This window comes from Myripristis murdjan, chromosome 18, assembly GCF_902150065.1.
Source record: "Myripristis murdjan chromosome 18, fMyrMur1.1, whole genome shotgun sequence".
NCBI classification, from domain to species: domain Eukaryota; kingdom Metazoa; phylum Chordata; class Actinopteri; order Holocentriformes; family Holocentridae; genus Myripristis; species Myripristis murdjan.
The window spans coordinates 13003974-13024225 of NC_043997.1; the positions used below are offsets into that span (position 1 = coordinate 13003974).

Genomic DNA, 20252 nt, shown 5'->3' on the forward strand with positions numbered 1-20252 from the left:
AAATGTTTGGATATAAACAGTTTAATGCTTAACACAAACATCTTTTCCACACCAGGGTCCCAAAGCCCCAGAATCATTTGAAGGTTTGCATCTTAAAGAATGTCAAGGTGGGGATCAAGAACAGAAAAAAAAGTGAAAAATCCAGATTTTTGCCACCCAAAATTGCCACTGGAAAACCTCAGCGTCACTGCACCAGAGCATCATATGGCTTTAATTTGAATTAAAGAAAGTTTCTCAGCCAGAATGGGCAAATTATTGACGAATCATGTGTCCTGCTGTGAGCCTCAGATGACAACCAGATGGTGCTGCAGTAATTATGGCTTCACCTCCATGCCAGAGGCTCTGGGTGTGGACTCTGCTGGTGCTGACGGCTCAGCTCCCCGCCGCCCTGCACAAGTGCGTCTTTGATGAGGTTCAGTCCCAAGTCACGGTGGTCACAGGGCCAGCCATCCGTCCTGACGCCCCACCCAGCCAGAGCACACACAGCGTCCCCACTGGGCAGCAGCACAGCCACTCTCCAGGACGGAGGGCATCACCTCAGCCACTGTCACAGAGGAGAGGCGCTCCTCCGCAGCCAATCAGGATCCAGATCTGGGTTTCGAGAGAGAGCAGCAACCTATCACAGGCTGAGAAAGAGAGGCTGGAGCCAGCTGTGGAAGAGGCTGTCGGGGTTGTGTCCTCTTTACTGTCAGGTAAGGTAAGTGTGTATGTGTGTGTGTGTGTATGTGTGTGTGTAAGAGATTGAGTAATGTGACCGTTTCACCATTGAAACAGTGAGAAGAGTTCCTGGTCCTTTGCTGCTCAGAAGAGACATCAACAAGTACTGCAAGTTTCTCTGGAAGAACCCCAGCACGGCCAACTACAACAGGTGTGTGTGTGTGTGTGTGTGTGTGTGTGTGTGTGTGTGTGTGTGTGTGTATGCGTCAATTCCAACTCCCTCCCTTGGCCAGATTTGGATTTGTGTGTTGCTCAAGTGTTTCTTTACTACAACTGAACACCCCCATTTCTACCATGCATCTTGATAACCGTGACATCTGAGGGCCTGAGAATTAACATTAACCCATGACAGTTCCTATCTGTAGTTGGAAAAACCCAGCTTTCAAAGATGGAACATTTTGGTTATCTCACAATATGATTCAATATGCAAACACAGGCTTCACTATTCAATATGGCCGTTATCCAGTCCACTGTCCAATGAAAACACGTGGCTGTGCAGAACTGTTTATTTCTGAGCCACTGATCTCTCTAACAGTGATATTCAGTACAGAATGTGAACCTGTTCAACTCCTCCACTCCCAAGGATGGCTTTCTCACTGCTGTGTGGCTGAGCTTTGTTCAAACCCACAGAACTTTATTTTGAATTCTAGCGGAGATCTCAGCCTCTCCAAAGATACCAAACATGTCCTGCTGAATTACGGGGAAATGTGTATAAAATAATGCACAAGACATCTGGATATTTTCTATTTGATGTAATGCTGCAGCCAGAAAACAATGGCAGCTTGGGGTTGAATATAATGTAGCTTCAATGAAGTGCTGCAGTCAGCAGATAGAGAATACGTATGTGCCATTGTCTTTTAAAAAATGGCAAATTATGTTTTTTCTAACTTAATCTCAGAGCTTGTGAAATTGTAATTGTCATTTTGTGGTTTCTATAGCAGAGTAAAATGTAGCTTATATCACAAAACATTATACTGCCACCTTGATGACTGTCACATTTTTGTATTTTTTTATTGATATATTGAAATATATATCAATGACATATTTTGTCCCATACCTCCTGTTAGGTTTCCAAAAGGAATTAGTAGAGATATCCAGGGCAGGACTCATAATCATCTGATAAGACTACTACCTTCATTGTTGTTGAAATGTTGTGAAAACATCCAAAAATTAATATGCTGTAATAATTCTGCTGGCCCAGGTGTGGTAGAGCCAACAGACACTACAGGACTGAGACCTGTCTGGATGTGACAGTGAGTATCAGACAAAAAAAAACAAAAAAAAACACATGTAGGCCTACTGTTTGTGCTTATCGTCCATAAATGACACAGAAGAAATTAAAATCCTGTCCCGTCGTCTCGGCCAGATCCCAGACGATCACCTGGATGGATGTGATGTTTACCCGGAAGCCGATTCACCTCTAAGGACCGTCCTGCGGCCTGAAGGTGCCGGAGTGCCCGACACCGACTTCCTGCTGTATCTCCATGTGCAGAGCACTGACAAGTGTCGCTCCGAGGTGAAGAGCCACTGCAGTCACAGGGATTATTGGTAGAAACCCATGAAGAAGTGTTGTAGCACGTTCACTGTCCAGGATGCGGCAGTCAGTAGTGGAAATCCTCAGTCACTGGCTTTGCTTTATTGTGTGGTTGGTTCATTTCTCTTCAAGCTGCAAGGATAATAAAAATTGGGTTGATGAGAGTGAGCACTGTGCAGATTCAGCTGACAAAAACTGGAATAAGTATGTTTTTTAATGGTTGAGACGATGTAGCTCTCATATTGCTGCTGTCCAATCAAAACCTTGTATCTCCATAATCTCAACTCTTCAGACAACCCATAGATGAGCATGAAAATATTCAAATTAAATTAAAACATGAAAATCACCATAATTCAAGATACAAGGTTTTCACTGGATAGCGATGACATAAACTCTGATTGAAAGTTTGTGCTTATTCCATGTTTTTGTGACAGTCGCAGAATAAATGGGCCTCTCTTTTCAAGAATTCAGATTCTATAGCTTTAAATTGCAATTGTCCAGTGTCCTTTTGATTGTCTTTTTCTTTTTGAAATATGCTGCAGAGTCTAACTTTAAGCTCCTTTGGCTGGAATGACAAATTTAGTCCCTAACACTGGGGCCCATTTTCATGAGAACCTCTCACAGCTGCTGTTGTTGCTGCTGTCACTTTTCTCCTCCACACCTCCTGTCCACACAGCCAGGTGTGTTGGCCTACGCTGTGCACTGCCAGACGGACACCCAGGGGCGCCCCCTGGCTGGGGTGGTGGTGATCTGCAGGGACACGCTGACCCGAGAGACGTTCAGCCACCGCAGCACAGTGCAGGTCAGGTTTAAAATGAAGGGAGGCAAGTTTTACATCCAGGCCGCCAAGATAGTCACCATTTGAAAAAAGTGAAAGCAAGTCTTAATGACTAATACTGCAAGAAATAAAATAAATTAATCTATTTATGGGATATTAGGTGGCTTTTACGTTTAACAGACCAGTATTAAACTGTGTACTTGAAAAATGTGAATATAGCTGAATGAGAGAATAGATCAATACATGGTAACGTGTGTGTGTGCTTTTCTGTTTTCCAGACGGTGATCCATGAGCTGTTTCATGCACTCGGTTTCTCAAAAGATCTGTTCAGCACCTGGAGAGACTGCTCCTCCTCTTCTCAAGGTTTACAAGCAGATTCCATACATATAATGATACTCTCCTTTTGAACAATAAATGTCAAAAAACAATCCTGAACCAGTAGAAATAATTAAAAATTCATATATTTTTTTAACCGTTTTGCCTCTCTGTCTTTGCCATCAAATAAAACTGCCTAAAACCTGTTTCAAATGAGGGAAACAAGATACTCTCAAAATGCTGTTTCCCTGTGATTTTAATGTAACTGGGAAGAAGATGTTTATCCTCTGACATTTTGTCCCGTAGCAGCTGTGGGCTGCTCTCCTCGGGGCAGAGTGGCCCACACTGATGGATCGGGCCAGACGAGGATCTACACCCAGTCTGTCGTCTCCGCCATGCAGAGCCACCTGAGGTCCATCGACCCCGAGCTGGGAGGCCCGCTGGAGAACCTGGTGCTCATTCTCCTCTTCCTCACCATCACTGGACAGTGAAATATGATTCAGGTCACTCTGTTTGTCCTCACCATCGCCCCTCCCGTCTCTCTTGCAGGATGCAGGCCCAGGTGGTGTATCTTCTCACTGGGAGTCCCGGGTCTTGCAGGGCTCCATCATGGCGGCGGCGTTGGAGCACCCGGCTTTGGTCCGGATCGACCCGGTCACCCTGGCTGCCCTGCAGGACACGGGCTGGTACTCTGTCAACCTCAGCCGGGCGCAAAGCCTGGTCTGGGGAGAGGGTAAGACAACTGCTGAAGAGTGTGGGTATCACACCAGGGTGTCTGCAGGTCCTTAAAACATGTTAAAATATGCTAATTTCATAAATATTAGGCCTTAAAACGTGAAATAGCCTTAACTTTGAGTGAGTGGGTTCCTCATTTCACGCATTCAAATTTATTTCTTCATCAGTATTTGTTAACACGATGTCATGGTTTGATTTATTATAGTAACACCTTGCTATCTAACCTTAAGGGAAGTGTTATAGTAACAATTCATAAAATTATCTAGTACCCGCCCCTTGCACCTCTTGAACAGGAACCATCAGCACATCTCCAAAAATGCCTGTTTCTCCCATCTTTCTTCACTAATATTTCAATTTTTGTACCTCATAAGTTTACCTTTTCCTTTTTTTTTTTTTTTTTTTTAATTTTATTTTGTGTGTCTCACCCTGTGTTGCTACTCCCTCAGAACCAACTACCCTAAAAAATATCAAATTGGGACAAATAAAGGTCTACTCCTACTATTATTAATTGATAACTGTAACCATACACCTAACTAAAAACTAAAACTTACCTCTATACTGGATTAGATGTGTAGCACTTACCTTTATATTAACCTGTAGTGCTTAATAGAATTAGGAAGAGATGATTTGTCCAAAACAGGTCTTAAAGTTTGTTAAAGTGGGTCTTAAAAAGCATTAGATTTAACCTGTAGACACCCTTTTTATATTCATATATTGCATGAATGCATGAGAGATTGACATGCAACAATAAATGCATTCATTAAAAGCAGAGTCTGCAAAGCGCTTTATACAAAGGCATAAAAATTCTGTAATGTGCAATTTTTTAATGAATATATGTACCATCACAGGTGAAGGAGCCACCTTTGGGTCCCTGTCAACTTGTCACAACAACTCCTCATCCTTTTTCTGCTCTGGCAGGTTGGTTTTTGCTGTTGAATAATCTGACAGCATTATTTTCCCACATACGCAGTCTCATAATTAATCTCTGTGAGTGGTGTTTGGGCTAATCTGATTTCCAGTACCAAAGATTTCATTTCTCACTCCTTCGTCAGTGCTCTTGGGTGTCATTACCTTCACCTCCACAAGGGGGAGTGCCAGACTGATCAATACCTGGAGGGGTGCCGTACTTATAAGCCCCTTAAGAATGGAGTAAGTATTGAATTTCATGTAAAGAAATAATGTTAAACCAAATCAAACCCTTTGTGTTATCTAACTAATTCATGTTTTTTTTTTTTTTTTTTTTTTTAATTTCCTTTGCAATTTCCTCCTCTCCTTATTGAGTTTATGAGCCTTAACGCTTTGACTGTTTTTTATGTTTTATTTGTTGTTTTTTGACTGTTTTATTTAATTATGTCCTTGCCTTTTGCTGTTTCTCGGGTTCTGTGTCTCCTCGTCCCTCAGAGTGAGTGTTGGAAAGAGGAGAATGAGCGGCGGTCGGTGGAAAGAGACTGGAGCGGGGAGATTTATGGCCCAAACAGCCGCTGCTTCTTTTCCAACCTGACCAGAAAGGAGTCTGTATGTCGCTGGAACTGCAATATTTTAATTTTACATAAATACAAACTCATTTTTCTGGGATTTAACCCCTCTGTGTGCCTCTTTGTGTGTGCACATATATAATGTGAGTGCTTGTCTGGTTTCTAATTTAGGCTATGAACCATAATCCTTTCTGCTTTCTCTGTTATCTTTGTGCAATATAAATTTCCACTTTACTCTTTCTCTCCATTTCAGTCTCTCTCGCCCAACAGCTCGGTGGAGGGTCGATGTTACACACACAGATGTGTCGGACCTAACAGGTACCAGATCCAGGTGTCTGGCTCTGAGTGGATGGACTGTCCAGCAGGAGGCGCCATTCAGGTAACAGTTGCAACATGAAGTGTAATTAAAGGAATTAAACCCCTTGTGCAGTCTGTCCTTCCAGATAGTTTCTGTGTGATTTGGTGAGGTTTCCAGTCTGTCACCCTTCACCCCTATACAAGGGGGCCAAATGGGAAATCAAACTGTCAGAAATTTACATGTGAAAAAGTGGACAGCAGCAGCTCTTTATGAAAACAGTGACACAAATACTCAACATCCCTCAGGGCGTAGACTTTCATAGGGAACCATTTCCTACCAAATAACACAGCATGACACTTTATCTGTCCACTTCAAATTCATATTCCTCAGGTGAACTTTTCTTTTATAAGTTACATACATTTATGGATTCTACTCATTTTTCTCTCTGCGGTATTTTAATCCATGCCGTCTTGTCATTCAAATCATAATAAAAACTAGAAAAATCTAAAATAAATAGAGCATATTATAGATTAGTGAGTGGAATCAGGGGCATGTTAGGAATTAAAGCCACCCCTCCCGGTGAGATGTGACCCACTGCCCACTGTCATCCATCTCATTTAGTTCACTATCATCTCATTTGTCACTGGGGCCTCTATAGCATTCACCCATTTCTCTCGATCCCTGTCTTTATAATACAACCGCCCCTTCATCACTGCCGTAAACGCTCTGAAATATAAAAACGTCAAGCTTAACTGTGGTGTAGTATGTGTGGCATCTTGGTGTGAAAGAGTGAGAGAAGCAAGAAGCAATTGAGTTTATAGTGAATGTGGTCCGGCACTAGAAATGCAAGTGGCGTGAGATGGAGGCTTTCAATCTTCTCATCCATTTACCACGGAGCTCACGGTAATTATTCCAAGCTGTCCCGGTTAATTTGACAATGATGCATGGAGGGCTCAACAGGCCAGGTCCACAGAAACCTGGCTCTCATCAGCATCATCCTGCCTTTGAGAAAAAAAAAAAAAAAAAAAAAAAAAAAAACATGTTCATGTAAGCTGTTTGCTGTCTGTTTCATCCTCAGGTACAAGGATACCAGGGTTTAGTCTTGTGCCCTGACAGGAGGTTATGTCTGTACTCCGACGTCACTCCTCCCTCCGATTACCTCAGCACGTCTCCTGCCTCCACTACGACAAGGCAAGTGCTTGCTATATATTACATTACTCAAAGTGTTTTTCTTTATGGTAAACATGGTTTAAAATAAAGTCGCACACACCTCAGATTCTTTATCCTTCTTCGTTCAGTGATTCCCATGGGACCTTCACTTCAGCCCCAAGTGTGACCGGCTCACCTGCCAACCTCGCCGCGGTCATCAGGCTCCCTGCAGAGCTCGCCGTGGCCTCGGTCCTGGGCGTCACCGCTGCCATGTGTCTACTGGCTGCTGCTGTGGCCTCTTACAGGAAACACCTCTCTCCTCGGGTCAGGGTCCACGCTGCCCCACAGGATCCTGGCGGCCTGTAGCACGAATACCTTCCCAAACTGCAGTATTGGGATTTGTATTCTAAAGCGCGGTGTGACGTTGGTGGTTTGATTGTTCTCGGTAGGCCTGAGTGAACTTTTGAGCCCAAAATAGAAATTATTGCTGTTTTTGATCCTTTCCTCTTGAGAATATCCAGCCTATCCACGACACATCAGCAGACGTACCAGATAATAAAAATGTGAGTGATGAATCTTGCCTTGGTTCAAATGACCCACCTAATGCCTCTGCTGCTCGATCCAAACAACAACAACAAAAAATTCTACACCCCAAAGCACTCAACAATGTTTTTACATGTTTTCTTAGGAAGTCTAGAACAACCAATAAAACCCTTCATGTATTGAACTTCGCTTGACAGAACAGGTTTCCCAACAATTTTGCAGATGAGTCATCACCTCAATGAGCTAATCTCCCCTGAAGGAGGAGGAAGTTTAAGACAAAACAATTTTAAGATGCAGGATTAGTTTTATTTAACTGCAAAGAGCACACATCCACTTCTTAGTAATAAGCTTTCGTCAACAAGCACTCAAGGGAAAGAGAGAGACACATATTGTGAATCTGTGTCAGATCAGGAGCCTGAGTGAGCGAAGGTCTTTGGCTGAAGGTCTGCAAATTCACTTTCATGGAGAATATCTCTTCCTTTTCATACTTCATCTCTCTCCTTGTGTTTTACATACGTTTGATTATAATCAGTCACAAAGAAAACGGCTGAACAGGCAACAATAACACAGCAAAAATGTATTTTAGGATCGTTCCCAGCAGGTTCATTCAACAACGGGTGTTTCAAGAAAGTACCGGCAACACCAGAATCTCTTCCCCTTTTTGGCTGAAGTGGCTGGGGACGTTTCGAGCTTAGTCAACACCTCTGGTTATTACATGTTCGACCGCACTCATGCTCATTTGGTACACAGATTTTGTATCTAAAGTCATAATCACCAAAACCATAATCAATACAGTCACAGTTTTAATCCCTCTTCAGTGGGCTCACCGCTCCGTGTGTGTCCTGCCCTGCTCAGGGTTATTCCTAATCTGATGACCCATATATTTTCCTCTCCTTTTTAAAAGAGCTCCCCATCTCCCAAAACTGGTAGTATTTAGCAACATTTTTAACGTTTGAACTTATTTTTTATTCCATACGGGTATGGAGGTCTGTCTAGGAGCCACACCGCTGGGACAGAGTTTGTAAGGCGAGCTGGAACATTCCCGCTTGAGTTTCAGGCAGACGAAACAAAACTCGACCTGGCAGCGAGTGCAGTGGATGTTTTTGCAGTATTTTCTGTTGTGCTCCACCCTGATACCACACGTAGGACAGCATCGGACTGCGGGGCACGCGGTGACCCCCTCCACCTCGGGCAGATCGATGGTCGGGCAATTCTGCAGAAGCTCCAGGTCCTTGTTGACGCAGCCTTTGTTGTCACAGCGGTCTGAGCGCGGGGCTTTACCCTTCCACGGCCTCAGACACTGCCAGCAGAACTGGCAGCTCTTCTGTTTGTCAGCTTTACATACAGTGCAACGGACACACAGGTTGGAGAGGTTCTTCCTTTCAAGAGGCGTTTTGCACTGTGGGCACTGTTGAGAAAGAGAGTGTGAGGAAATCCAATCCAATCCAATCCAATCCACTTTATTTATATAGCACAATTTAACAAACAAAAGGTTTTCCAAAGTGCTGCACAGCAAGATAAAACACTACAAAATAACACAACAAAAGCAAAATAAAAAGGTAAAAAAAAAACACAGTAGGATAACACGATAAAATAAGATAAGATCAATTAAAATAAAATCAGATAAAGTAAATAATAATAATAATAATAATAATAATAATAAAACAAAATAGGATAGAATAAATAAAATATATAAAAATAAAAAATATTAAAATAAAATAAAATAATAAAATAAAAATAAAATAAAGTAATATTACAATTATAATTTTAACAGAATAAAATAATGTAAAATGCACTGCCCGCACAGCATAAAAGAAAAAAAAAACATGCACATATAAAATCATAAAATCATAAATCCTACATGCTATCAAAAGCTAAAGAAAAGAAGTGGGTTTTAAGAAGGGTTTTAAAATGAGATAGTGAGGAGGCCTGCCTAATGTGCAGCGGCAATCGATTCCAAAGTGTTGGAGCCGCTACGGAAATATAAGAGAGGAGAACAAATGCAGACTCTGTTTTTCTATCTCTCACATGTTTATCTGTCCTAGTATTTATCATTTGGGTGTGCACGCTTTTGTGAACTTGAGCAATCACTGTACTATGCAATGTCCATGAGATTGCACTTGCTTGAATGTGGAATATTACATTGAAAAGTCTGTATTTAAAACAAAGAAACGGCAAAACAGGAAGGATTACTCACTGGTTGAACTTCGCAATAGTCTGCAGCAGCCAGGCGGGCCATGGTCTCCTCAAAGTGCTGCATTTCCTCCACAGACAGATCAGCCAGTCTGCGCACCTCCTGGTACGACCACAGCGCGTTGCACTGTTTGGTTCCCTCTTTCAAGGCCGGACATCTAAATTTGTATTTACCCTGAAAGAAGCACAGTCAAAGTTACAGAACATGTGTTGAGACTGAAAGCTGGCGTTATCTGCCTATCTGCAGTGGTGTCTCTGCTACAGGTGCCTAAATCAAAGCTACTTGGAAACTTTGTGCTTTCGAGACATGAAATCACGTGAGTGCACAACCTCATCCAGCAAGGTGCGACACCATCTCGTGAGGGACTGCGGGGTGACGGCGTGGCCGCAGGACATCTCTGCTCTGAGAGAGCCGTCGCCGTCATCTGAGGCTGCGGGGAACAACAGGGGCAACATTAGAAACAAGATGCACCATCAACAGCAAATGATTTATCACAGGATGTAAATTAAAATAAAGATTAATTGTGTTCCTAACTGATGAGAAAAGGAAAATCACCTGGCAACAACATCAATTCACATAAAAATGCATTAATAACATGAAAAGGAAATACAGATAATGGTGAATAGTGCACTATGTATTGCATTTCTTATGCTTGTTGCACCTCTCAGGTACAGTGATCTGTTAAACAGGCCGCACATGAGCTGACAAAGGAAACCAGTCTTACAAAATGGATCCAACTCCTCCTCTCTGGTGACAAGCGTGAGGGTTTTATCTCGTGGATCGTATCTCTTCAGCGATTCGGGCCCAAGGCTGTTCATTTTGTTTCTCAGCGGGGAAGTGAGGCTCGCTTGTCTCCTTCCTTCTCAATAAAATGCACAAACACACACACGCACACAAACAGTGGGAATTTTTCAAAACTCTGTGTTGGGAAAGTTACCTTCAAACTGAAACTCCTGATCAACATGGTTCAAAGATGAGTGATATTTAAAGCACCTGTCAGGTCTCATCCTGGAGGGAACCCAAACCTGTCAATATGTATTTACAAGCATGACTAAACTGAAACTATGACGTTGCTGCTGGAGGCTTTGGAGCTCTCAGGGGATTTCCAGCAGCTGTGTGTTGAAAAAGCTGTGTGTTTACTGTAAATTCACAAGATGCTTAAAACTAATAAGTGAATTTACAATAAAAACCACATGCATTTAGGTAAACTATATGACCAATGTGAGTATGTTTTCACATTCATCTCACACCTACACATGCTAATAATTACTTTAAAGACATTAATACAAACAGTAGTCCCACTTATGAGGGAAATAAAAGCAGATTTTAACCCAATGCTGCACAAATTAAATCATAGAAATTAAACTTCTGCGCATAAAACACATTTCACAGCATCAGCCCACATATTAGTAAAGGAAAACATGCTTCTGTGAAATAAGTTCTCACATCAGCCTTTTTTAACCGACCACTGTTAAGATTTTGAGCACACCAGTTTACTGTGATGCCCAGTTTTTAATGTATTTATGTTAGTTATGACAGGAAATGAATGCGTGTGACAGGCTTACCTTGAAATGTTATTGTCACCACTTCACCTTTAACTTTCTGTCGAGACAAGCCGGATAAACAGCCTAGACTACAAGATTTCGCCTAATTTAATCCCACGGAAATGTGGAATATTTCAGTGCAGAGCAAATGTTTCTTGCCCGTAGCTTTGAGAGCAACTTAAATCGCTGTGCAACTTTTGTAAGGTGCCTCTATCTTTAAATAGCGAGGGGCAGTGGCTTCAGTCGAAAGTGAAAGCAACCTGACGCTAAACTCCAAACACACGACAGTTGTTTGTTAACCTCTCTGTGCAAAATGCAATTCTACCAAAATGCTGCAAATGCATCGATTTAATGGGGAGTCACCGCATCAATCTGGCGCTAAAGTGAGTTTTACTGATTTTATCATCATCATCATCGTTTGTATCCCTTATTCTCTATGAAGCGCTGTTTGGATGCTGTATGAATTCGCTTTATAAATTGCGATCATGTTCGTGTTGTAAAGTGGACTATTTTGTGTGTGTGCGAGTGTAAAATAACACGTGTAGCCTATGCCATTGCTTTCTCTTTCACTTGTGATTGTGGGTGATGGTTGTCCCTTCACTCTGCCGCAGACTTTTTTCAGTTTTCACGCAAAAGGACGTCAACATGAGTTATTCAATAACAGAGAAATTCAGAAAGAAACTGGACAGCCTTCCCAATTCAGGTGTGTAACATGCAGGGAAAACCTCCAGCGCAATGCATTATTACTGTGCTATGTGGAAAAGTAGTGTGGTGGTTAAAGTGTGCAGCCTTTTGTGATGTGTGTGTGTGTGATCCTCTGTTTTAGACTACTATGGCTTGAAAAGTCACGGCACTACATGCTATTTGAACAGTGTGCTTCAAGTGCTTTTCATGACCCGGGACTTCCGAGAGGCTGTGAAAAGGTTGGTGGCCCTGATTTGATCTTTTATTTTTTTTTCTGTCTCAAATCAGATCAAATTACAAAGTTGTTTTGGTGCATGAAGTCCAGTAAAGGACATGAATAAGATACAGCTAAAAACAAAACAGAAACAACACATTGGCAAGTTGTGTGGCTCTGCATCTATTTTTAAAAAAGGGACTTTTCCACTCACATGGTGTGATCTGTGAACGCCACAGATGCCGGGATCAGGATCCAGCAGCCTTTGATTTGCACCTTGCAAGTTTGTTTGCTGATTTAGAGAAATGTACAGCTGACCCACATAATATCACAAAGGAGCTGGAAATCACCGACTGTAAGTTTTTTTTTTTTTTTTTTTTTTTAACATATGTTTATTGGTATTCAGGATGTACATGGATACAGGGCATATATAAACATACAGTCTCAACAGTTATAACTTGATCCCACCCCCAACCCACCCACCCAGTGTCTCATTTCTCAATAGTTACAGAAAGAAACATGAAAAGGGAAGGATAAAAAACAGAAAATTACAGATAAATGTGAATCTGAGTACATAGTGCAATTCCATGAAAATAAATAACAAGTGTACAGACAACAGAGTCACATTAATCATAGGTGTATAAAGTCAGTATAGAGCAAGGCATATAACTATTGTTGCTCTGCTTTCAATAGCTGATAGATTTACAAGATAAATTAGTGATGAATTTTTCGGATTAATATATGGTGCACTTAAAGGATATGTTAGGAGCGAGTTCAAGGGTCAAGATTAAGTTGCAGGTCTGTTTTTTCTAGAAATTGTAGGAAAAGGCCCCAAATTTCATAAAATTCACCAGGCTTATGTCTAAGACTATAAGTCAGCTCCTCTAATGCCGGACAGGATGATAATTCTTTAAGCCAATGACTAATGTGGGGACATGATATATTCTTCGACTGTAAGTTTGAATGATTTCATTTCTTTTCAAACCTTGAAACTAGAGATAAGCTGTGTTTGGCTGCACATTCGGGCCCTTGATGGACACAGTGATGCATTCGAGAGACCGTGTCTGCTCTTGGATCGCTAGATAATCATGAGTGACAATCTGACAGTGAAACAGCTTCTCCTGTCCACTCTTCCCGTTCCCAGTGTACGAACAGCGCGATGCTGCTGAGTATTTTGAGAAGATCCTGAGTCTGACCAACCCTGAGGCGACGCAGGTACGCCCCCAATCACAAAGTGAAAACCTCCAACGGTGTTTTTTGATCAATTTTCCACCACTTCAATACACACTGTAATTTTTTCAGCAACACTTTACCATAAAGCGCACAAAATCCTGACTAGTTAACAAGCAATGAGAGAGAACCCAATCATATTTTACTTCATGACATCTTACCTGTACTTGTACTTTTTGTGTCTCCTTAATAATGATGCATTCCTAGTAATAACTCAGTAAACACACATACTACCAGCTTTATCACTCGGGTAGTGTGATGCTCACCTTTGCTTGAGGCGACACAAAAACTAACTAATCTGGAGGTAATAAGCAGTCATACACAGAGTCAATTCAAAGTGCCTTACAGAATAAAAAAAATACAATAAAATTAACAGATTTGAAGGAAAAAAAGAAGTTTGAGTCGAGCTGTTTTATTTTTTTTTTTTATTTAAGTCAGTCAGTGTGCATTGCAATACCACAATAAAATAGACCAATACATCCGCTTTTGATCACAGTGACAAACAGCAACATGTGAGATAGAGTGAGACACATACACACACACCAACTTTGCAAGAAAGGACCTGAAAATTTGCAGCAAATTAGTAAACGGTTACAAGAAAATCACCTGGAAATTATAAAAGGAAGAAAGAAAATGTAGTGAAAATTTAAAAAAAAAAAAAATGAGAGAGAGAGAGAATCATTTGAGAATTATCAAGAGACTAAGGAAATACAGTATGTCTAGAAAACAATATGTATAATTATTATATATTTAAAGGAAAATATTTTCTTTTACCTTTTTGGGGGCAGTTTATTTTCTGGTCATTTTTTTCTTTTTTTCATTCTCAGGACTTATTTTGTTTGTTTAATTTTTCTTCTTTCTTTGTATATTTTCTTTTCTAATTTTGAGTCACTGTCATGTAATGTCTTGCTTCTTTCAGGCCATGATGTAAAGCTGCCCTCTGTCTTTTCCCCGTGTTTTTGAAAGAAACCAAATGAATCAGCTCAGGTTTCTGTACACACACCTCTGAGACACAGATGTTTACATCTGTATGTATGTGTGTGTGTGTGTGTGTGTGTGTGTGTGTGTGTGTGTGTGTGTGTGTGTGTGTGTCCAGATGTTCAAGGGTCAGCTGATGCACAGGAACACATGCAGTGACTGCGGGAAGTGCACTGCCTCTCAGAGCTTTTTCTGGACTCTGCCTCTCACGCTGGAACACCGCAGCGTGGTAACGTCCTTTGAGGGCCCACTCACATTGGCAAGTTTGAGTCCGTATCATGCTAAAGCCAAAATCCCCCCCTCCCCAGTCCCCGGCTGGCCTGCACTCACATTACCTTTTTCCCAAACGCGCCCAAGCACGATTGCCCCCGGTGTGCACGTCATCACGTTGAAATACGACAACAACAGGCATGGCCCGACGTCATTATAAATCAATGTAGTTCAAATACATCATGTCTTCCTTTTAACTAAAAAACGTTTTTGGTCCTTTTAATCAGACATGGGATGTTTATTTACCTTGACAGTTTCGGAGGTAACTTCCTCCTTCTTCAGAAAGGTCCAACTGACAGCCGGAGCGGCACCTGTCAGATCCGGCAGACCGGGTGACCGCACACCGCGCGGTGCCGCGGCCAGTGCCGGCCAGTGCCGGCCAGTGCCGACGCGGTGCCGGCTAGCACCAGGTCTGCCGGATCGCCGCACACAGACTGCTGTACTTTCATTATAAACCGACTTTTGTTTATACGCGGTTGCAGCAGCACAACGGACAAGACAACATGGTTGATTATTGATTGCGCAACGCGGCCATTCGCCGGTAATCGCGCTGCGCACATTAAACAGTTTTGCAGAGGCAGGAGGAAAGTTGCATGATTTACATCCGCGCACTGCGTGCGTGACCGTGCATGTGCTCATGTACGCGCCCGTACCGTGCAGAAGCACACCCCTTCCAACCGTGCCAGAGCGGGGGAAGTGTACTGTATTCAAGCACGATACGGAGCGATCACACTGGTCAAAGAATCCGGATTTTAAGGGCAATCGTGCTTGGGCGCGGATCAAACTTGCCAGTGTGAGTGGCCTCTAACTCACCAGAAAAGAGAACAACACAATATATTGTGATTATGGGCCATAAACAATTACACTGTGTTTTCAGAGTGATGCATTAGAGGCTTTCTTCAAAGCAGAGAAGGTGAGCGGGGACGACAAGATGTACTGCGACCAGTGTGATGAAAAGAAAGCTGTAACCATTGTGAGTATTCAGTCTGACTCGAAGGCATACTTTTAATGAAGTTAATGTCTTAGTTTTTTACCTGATTTCATCATTCTGTGTCATTTGAACTAGGAATGCGAGATAACACATCCTCCAGAGATTCTGACCCTCTTGCTCAAGAGGTTCAGGTTTGACCTGCACCGCATGTGCTATGTCAAAGTTAATCGTCAGATCGAGGTGCCCCAAATATTAGAGGAAAAGGTATTTAAAGAGCCACATATTATATCATATATTCTACTACCAACCAGAGTGTCTGACTCTGCATTTCTGATTCATTGTTGTTGTTGTTTTTTTTAGCTCTTTCGTCAGGATTGCACTTATGACCTCTACGCTGTAGTTAACCATGTTGGTAGTCTAAAAGGAGGTCATTACACTGCAGAAATCAAATCTTATGAAAATGAGGGGTGGTATCTCTTCAGTGACGCCAAGGTTAGAATGGTAAGGAGGCTTTGTTTGCATCCCAATAATAACAATAATAATGCATTTTAGGTGTCATTCTATACATCCAAGGTCACCTGATAGACAATAAAACACCAGTAAAACAACATTTTATCCTTGCACAAATCTACACACACTACAGCAATGCATAATGAAATGTCCATCATGCGGTATTGATATCGCAGTTATGGGTGCAATGATAATAATTTCAATTCTGCAGGCCAAGCAACCACCGATTACAAGAGACTGTCCTATGCGGTAAATATTGTTTTCCATTTATCTAGACATGAAATGAGTGTTGTTTACTGAGCTTTAATTAATGTTCTGCTTCTTTGTCACACCCTGGTGGTGCCGCACTGCGACCCAGTGCAGCCACAGGGATTCACTTTTGGCAAACATAAGGAGAACATGGTTGAAGTGTGTGTTTTCCCTGCAGTTGGAGGTGACATGTGCACTGAGTTGGTTGTTGTCCTGTACTAACAAATTTCCCCCCATAAACCAGGTCCTCTGTGGCTTACCTGCTCATGTACAGGAAAGGTAAATGTGCACTACTCACCACTTGATTTAATAATTTTGGCTTCAGTTATATTTAAGGGATGGTTCACCCAAAAATGCAAATTTTGGTCATTATCTTCTCTGCGTCGTGCCGGCTCAAACACAGGTGAAGTGTCTTTGTCTGACCAACTCTGCAGCCTTCTCCAAAACAGTTTACAGTTCTATTAAAAGGCAAAAGATGACAAAAACACAAAGCGTGTGTAACATAATCCAAACTCTTCCAAAGCCAAATAATAACATCCTGTGTGGAAAAGGCCTTTATTTACACAAGGATGACTTGCATGAATTCATGAACTATTGCATGAACTATAGCTTTTGACGGCAAAAAGTTTATATTAATGTGCACGTAAACCTTGCACATCCATATTGACTTTGTTGCTCCCCCATTGCTGCAGCACAGTGGTATTATTTACAGGAACACTTAGACATCATGCATCTTTAAAACATATCTATAGGTTGTAATAAGCTGCAGTAGAAATGACCTATGAGGTTGTTTTTTGCTAGAAGACAGCCTCATTTTTTAGGAGTCGACATGCCTCAGAGTTGCATTAGCTGCCTCGCTGTGTTTTGTGTGGACAAAAACACTTAATCTGTGCTTCAGCTGTCTTTGGGGATGAATAGACCTAGACAATAATAAAATTTCATTTTTGCCTAAACCCTACATAGATCTTTGGCTGTTTGTATCTGGAGCCAATTAAAGACAGAGATTGTTGCTTGATGGATGGCTGGCTTGAGGCATTGCATGTTGAATGTGTAGACTTTTGAGTGATACTGTCACTCTTTCTCCTCTTCACAGTCACAAGACAAGATTATGAAAGAGTAAATGAAGCCAACTGGGAACCTTACCTGGCGAATTCAGATGCTGTGGCTACAGAGAGCGGAGAGGATATATGCGCTCAGACTGCTCTGAGGGACAACAGTCGTGAGAGAAGGAAAAAAATCAAGCAAAAGTGTGACATGTCAAAAGACAGTGGCGATGATCTGGAGGTGAAGAAACACATCAGGGAGCAGCGTGCCGGCAGAGAGCTGACACAGCAGATGAGCTGGAGGAGACATGAGCCCGCGACATGTGCGAGTCCACATGAGAAAATGATTTCTCACATAGACTCTGGATTAAGAGGTGCAGGAAATCCTAGATTGGAGCTGAAGGGCATAGAAGACACATCTCTGATTCACGGTCAAAGAAAAGTGGAGCGTGGTAAAGCAGCGGCCTCTAATGTAAAAAAAACAAGAGAGGTTTCTGCTGCAAAACCGGAAGAACAAATCAGCCACAAAGATCATCAAAAAGGCAATGAGTCAATGAGATGCCAATATGAACGCAACTCGAAGGAGCGCACACATCGTTGTAGAACCCCTGAAAAACGTGATAAACTCACTGTGGCTGAGAAAATCTCCGATTCCCCCAAAAACAGAAAAAACCCAAAAGTGTTTCCTTCTGTTGCTTGTGAAAGAGAGAGTGGCTGTGCAGCAGATAATAAAAACCTTCATGATGCATTGAGAAACACAACTCACAGTGGAGCTGCAAGGACTAAATTTGGTAACCTTGCAGGGAGTAAATATACTCAGCAGACAAGGGAGGGTGGAGTCGAACCGAGCGTGGAAAAAAATAGATTCAAACAGGAGGCAGATGCAGATTTCAGTGAACAAGTTCCATATTTATTGGCAGGAAAACCTCAGAGTCGAGTTAATCAGAGGAACCACGTTGGGTGTAGCCACTCATCCATCTCCGAATCACATATAACAAACAGCTCAAAGAAAGAATGGACACCTGGATGCTTCACCTTTTTCTGTGCCCCAACCCAAAACGTGAGAGAGAGTCCAACCTATACAAGTAAAAAAGAAAAGAGCAAAGCTAAAAAGCGTGCAGCGAAGGCCAAACCACCTTGGAGGTGATTTGCAGTAGCTCCTTGGTGTGTAGAAAGAAATTATGATAAGAAGTAATTAGTAGGCAGATAAAAGGAAATATTGGCATCTTCAGGTTTCTCATAATTTGATTTTAATTTGTTCAACTAAGGAGAGGACTCCGAATGAGCCACAGCCCATTGTTCTGTTTGTTTTTCCTGTTTAATGGCCTTGTATCTGTATCACAGTACCACTAAACTACACACTAAGCTCAACTATGATGACTGTTCTCAACAATATTTGTTTCTGAACAGGAATGATTGTCAAATTTCACCATAAAATCACTATTTGGTTCATTACATTTTAGCTAAAAGTCATTACTTTGGCACTGCATGTCCACTTTGTGTCACATGCTGCTGTCATAACTGAGAGGACTGTGATTGTGATTATTCTTCTGACTGAAGGCCTTGGCTGGGTGGCTGCACACAGACATGATCCGGGTTACTTACTGCAGTAGCTCTTGGAGCAATGAGTAAATATTCACAGAGCAAAATTAGGCCAGATCACATGTTGCAACACAATACAGCCTGATAGATTTCAGCAGCTTAAAATATTGCAGAATGAATATCAACTCTCATGATGATATTTTCAGACTGACATAGCTGATGTATTGTTTGGCTACATGCAGCTTTCTGTTCTGTTTCAGCTCAATGATTATTTTATCTGTAATTTATACCCCTATTGGTCTGGGGTATTGTGATGTCAGCCAGATAATGGATTTTGTTTGTTTGTTTGTTTGATTTCCCCTCAATCATAAATAAACTGAATTGAGCCATGTTGATTTTTTTATTATTATTATTAAGAGAGCCATGTCTTTTCCTGATTTTTTTTTTTTTTTTTTTTTTTTTTTTTTTTTTAAGATTGTATTTTCAGTTATTTCCCAGTCCACTCGACAAGGAAATGTGTTATACAGTTCAGAGCCCAGGACAAAACCTGCGTCGGGATCCCACGAAGAAAACGAAAGTACTCCAAACCCCACAGTGATGCATCTCGTGTTACCCCTGTCGTTACTCATCTGTAGGATATTCCAGGTCAATTCGGTCATGACGTCGCAATCCTAGGGTAAAAAAAAACGCCTCCCTCACCGCCCCCTAGTTGAACTGCCGTTACTTTAGGGAATAAACAGCCGGAGAGTCTGGCGGTGTCACGGTGGGTCCACGAAGTTGTAATACGCAGTTTGATGGTCGATGGATGGAGGATTATAATCTGACCCCACAGACCGGATGAACTAAGAATTACAGACAGTAACTCTCTGTTTGTTTCTTTCTTTTCCAACTTTTTTCCAGCGGGACCGTCTGGAGGTTTTTCGAGGCCGCTTCAAGCTCGGGTCTCGGCTTCACGCTTTACCCGTGTCAACATGGGTAAAGCGTGCCGGATCACGGTGTATGGCCGTGGGGAGAAGCAGACCATCGACCTGTGTGACACCGAGGAGGAAATGCAGAACATGAGAGTGTGGCAGCTGAAGAGAAAGATCGCCCGACACCTTGGTAAACTGTGGCATCCGGGTCCCTATGAGTGCAGGCTACATATAAAATAGATAGGCTGATAATGGTGGCATGAAGCAAAAAAAAAAAAAAAAAAGGCAGTTATGATTATCCAAAAAAGCTAAAACTCTTCACTATGTTGAAGTGAAGTGAAGTGTATGAAGAGAAAATATATTTCCACAGACCCGGCAGACCACCTCACCCACACTGAAGCTTCCAGA

The 20252-nt window shown here is 41.9% G+C and overlaps 3 protein-coding genes across 3 annotated transcripts; 2 read left to right on the plus strand and 1 right to left on the minus strand.

The window, feature by feature from the left end:
* Positions 1 to 316: 316 nt before the first annotated feature.
* On the plus strand, positions 317 to 7367 carry cirop (ciliated left-right organizer metallopeptidase). Its single transcript, XM_030075728.1, has 14 exons — positions 317 to 692; positions 775 to 868; positions 1919 to 1970; positions 2084 to 2233; positions 2928 to 3053; positions 3308 to 3392; positions 3651 to 3796; positions 3894 to 4077; positions 4928 to 4997; positions 5132 to 5228; positions 5481 to 5594; positions 5808 to 5933; positions 6931 to 7043; positions 7151 to 7367. Exons 1-14 carry the CDS (start codon positions 317 to 319, stop codon positions 7365 to 7367), a joined length of 1950 nt encoding a protein of 649 aa, XP_029931588.1.
* Positions 7368 to 7965: 598 nt separating this feature from the next.
* Positions 7966 to 11483, minus strand: LOC115376984 (E3 ubiquitin-protein ligase RNF19B-like). Its single transcript, XM_030076836.1, has 5 exons — positions 11304 to 11483; positions 10463 to 10597; positions 10068 to 10168; positions 9742 to 9912; positions 7966 to 8952 (listed from the first exon to the last, which is right to left on the minus strand). Exons 2-5 carry the CDS (start codon positions 10554 to 10556, stop codon positions 8503 to 8505), a joined length of 816 nt encoding a protein of 271 aa, XP_029932696.1. The 5' UTR covers positions 10557 to 10597; positions 11304 to 11483; the 3' UTR covers positions 7966 to 8502.
* Positions 11484 to 11577: 94 nt separating this feature from the next.
* On the plus strand, positions 11578 to 19284 carry LOC115376236 (ubiquitin carboxyl-terminal hydrolase 17-like protein E). Its single transcript, XM_030075729.1, has 12 exons — positions 11578 to 11665; positions 11894 to 11985; positions 12109 to 12205; positions 12420 to 12535; positions 13325 to 13395; positions 14507 to 14617; positions 15536 to 15631; positions 15725 to 15853; positions 15950 to 16090; positions 16311 to 16348; positions 16593 to 16627; positions 17442 to 19284. Exons 1-12 carry the CDS (start codon positions 11634 to 11636, stop codon positions 18536 to 18538), a joined length of 2055 nt encoding a protein of 684 aa, XP_029931589.1. The 5' UTR covers positions 11578 to 11633; the 3' UTR covers positions 18539 to 19284.
* The last annotated feature ends 968 nt before the right edge of the window (positions 19285 to 20252 follow it).

Excerpts from the sequence above, each read along its gene's own strand:
- cirop (XM_030075728.1), top strand. The coding sequence starts at position 317 with ATGGCTTCACCTCCATGCCAGAGGCTCTGGGTGTGGACTCTGCTGGTG. Across the intron at positions 869-1,918 it reads AGCACGGCCAACTACAACAG|GTGTGGTAGAGCCAACAGAC; the intron begins GTGTGTGTGTGT and ends CTGCTGGCCCAG. Across the intron at positions 2,234-2,927 it reads CTGACAAGTGTCGCTCCGAG|CCAGGTGTGTTGGCCTACGC; the intron begins GTGAAGAGCCAC and ends CTGTCCACACAG.
- LOC115376984 (XM_030076836.1), bottom strand. The coding sequence starts at position 10,556 with ATGAACAGCCTTGGGCCCGAATCGCTGAAGAGATACGATCCACGAGAT. Across the intron at positions 10,169-10,462 it reads GGAGGAGTTGGATCCATTTT|CCTCAGATGACGGCGACGGC; the intron begins GTAAGACTGGTT and ends TGTTCCCCGCAG. Across the intron at positions 9,913-10,067 it reads GTCGCACCTTGCTGGATGAG|GGTAAATACAAATTTAGATG; the intron begins GTTGTGCACTCA and ends TGCTTCTTTCAG.
- LOC115376236 (XM_030075729.1), top strand. The coding sequence starts at position 11,634 with ATGGGGAGTCACCGCATCAATCTGGCGCTAAA. Across the intron at positions 11,666-11,893 it reads CGCATCAATCTGGCGCTAAA|ACTTTTTTCAGTTTTCACGC; the intron begins GTGAGTTTTACT and ends ACTCTGCCGCAG. Across the intron at positions 16,091-16,310 it reads GTGACGCCAAGGTTAGAATG|GCCAAGCAACCACCGATTAC; the intron begins GTAAGGAGGCTT and ends TCAATTCTGCAG.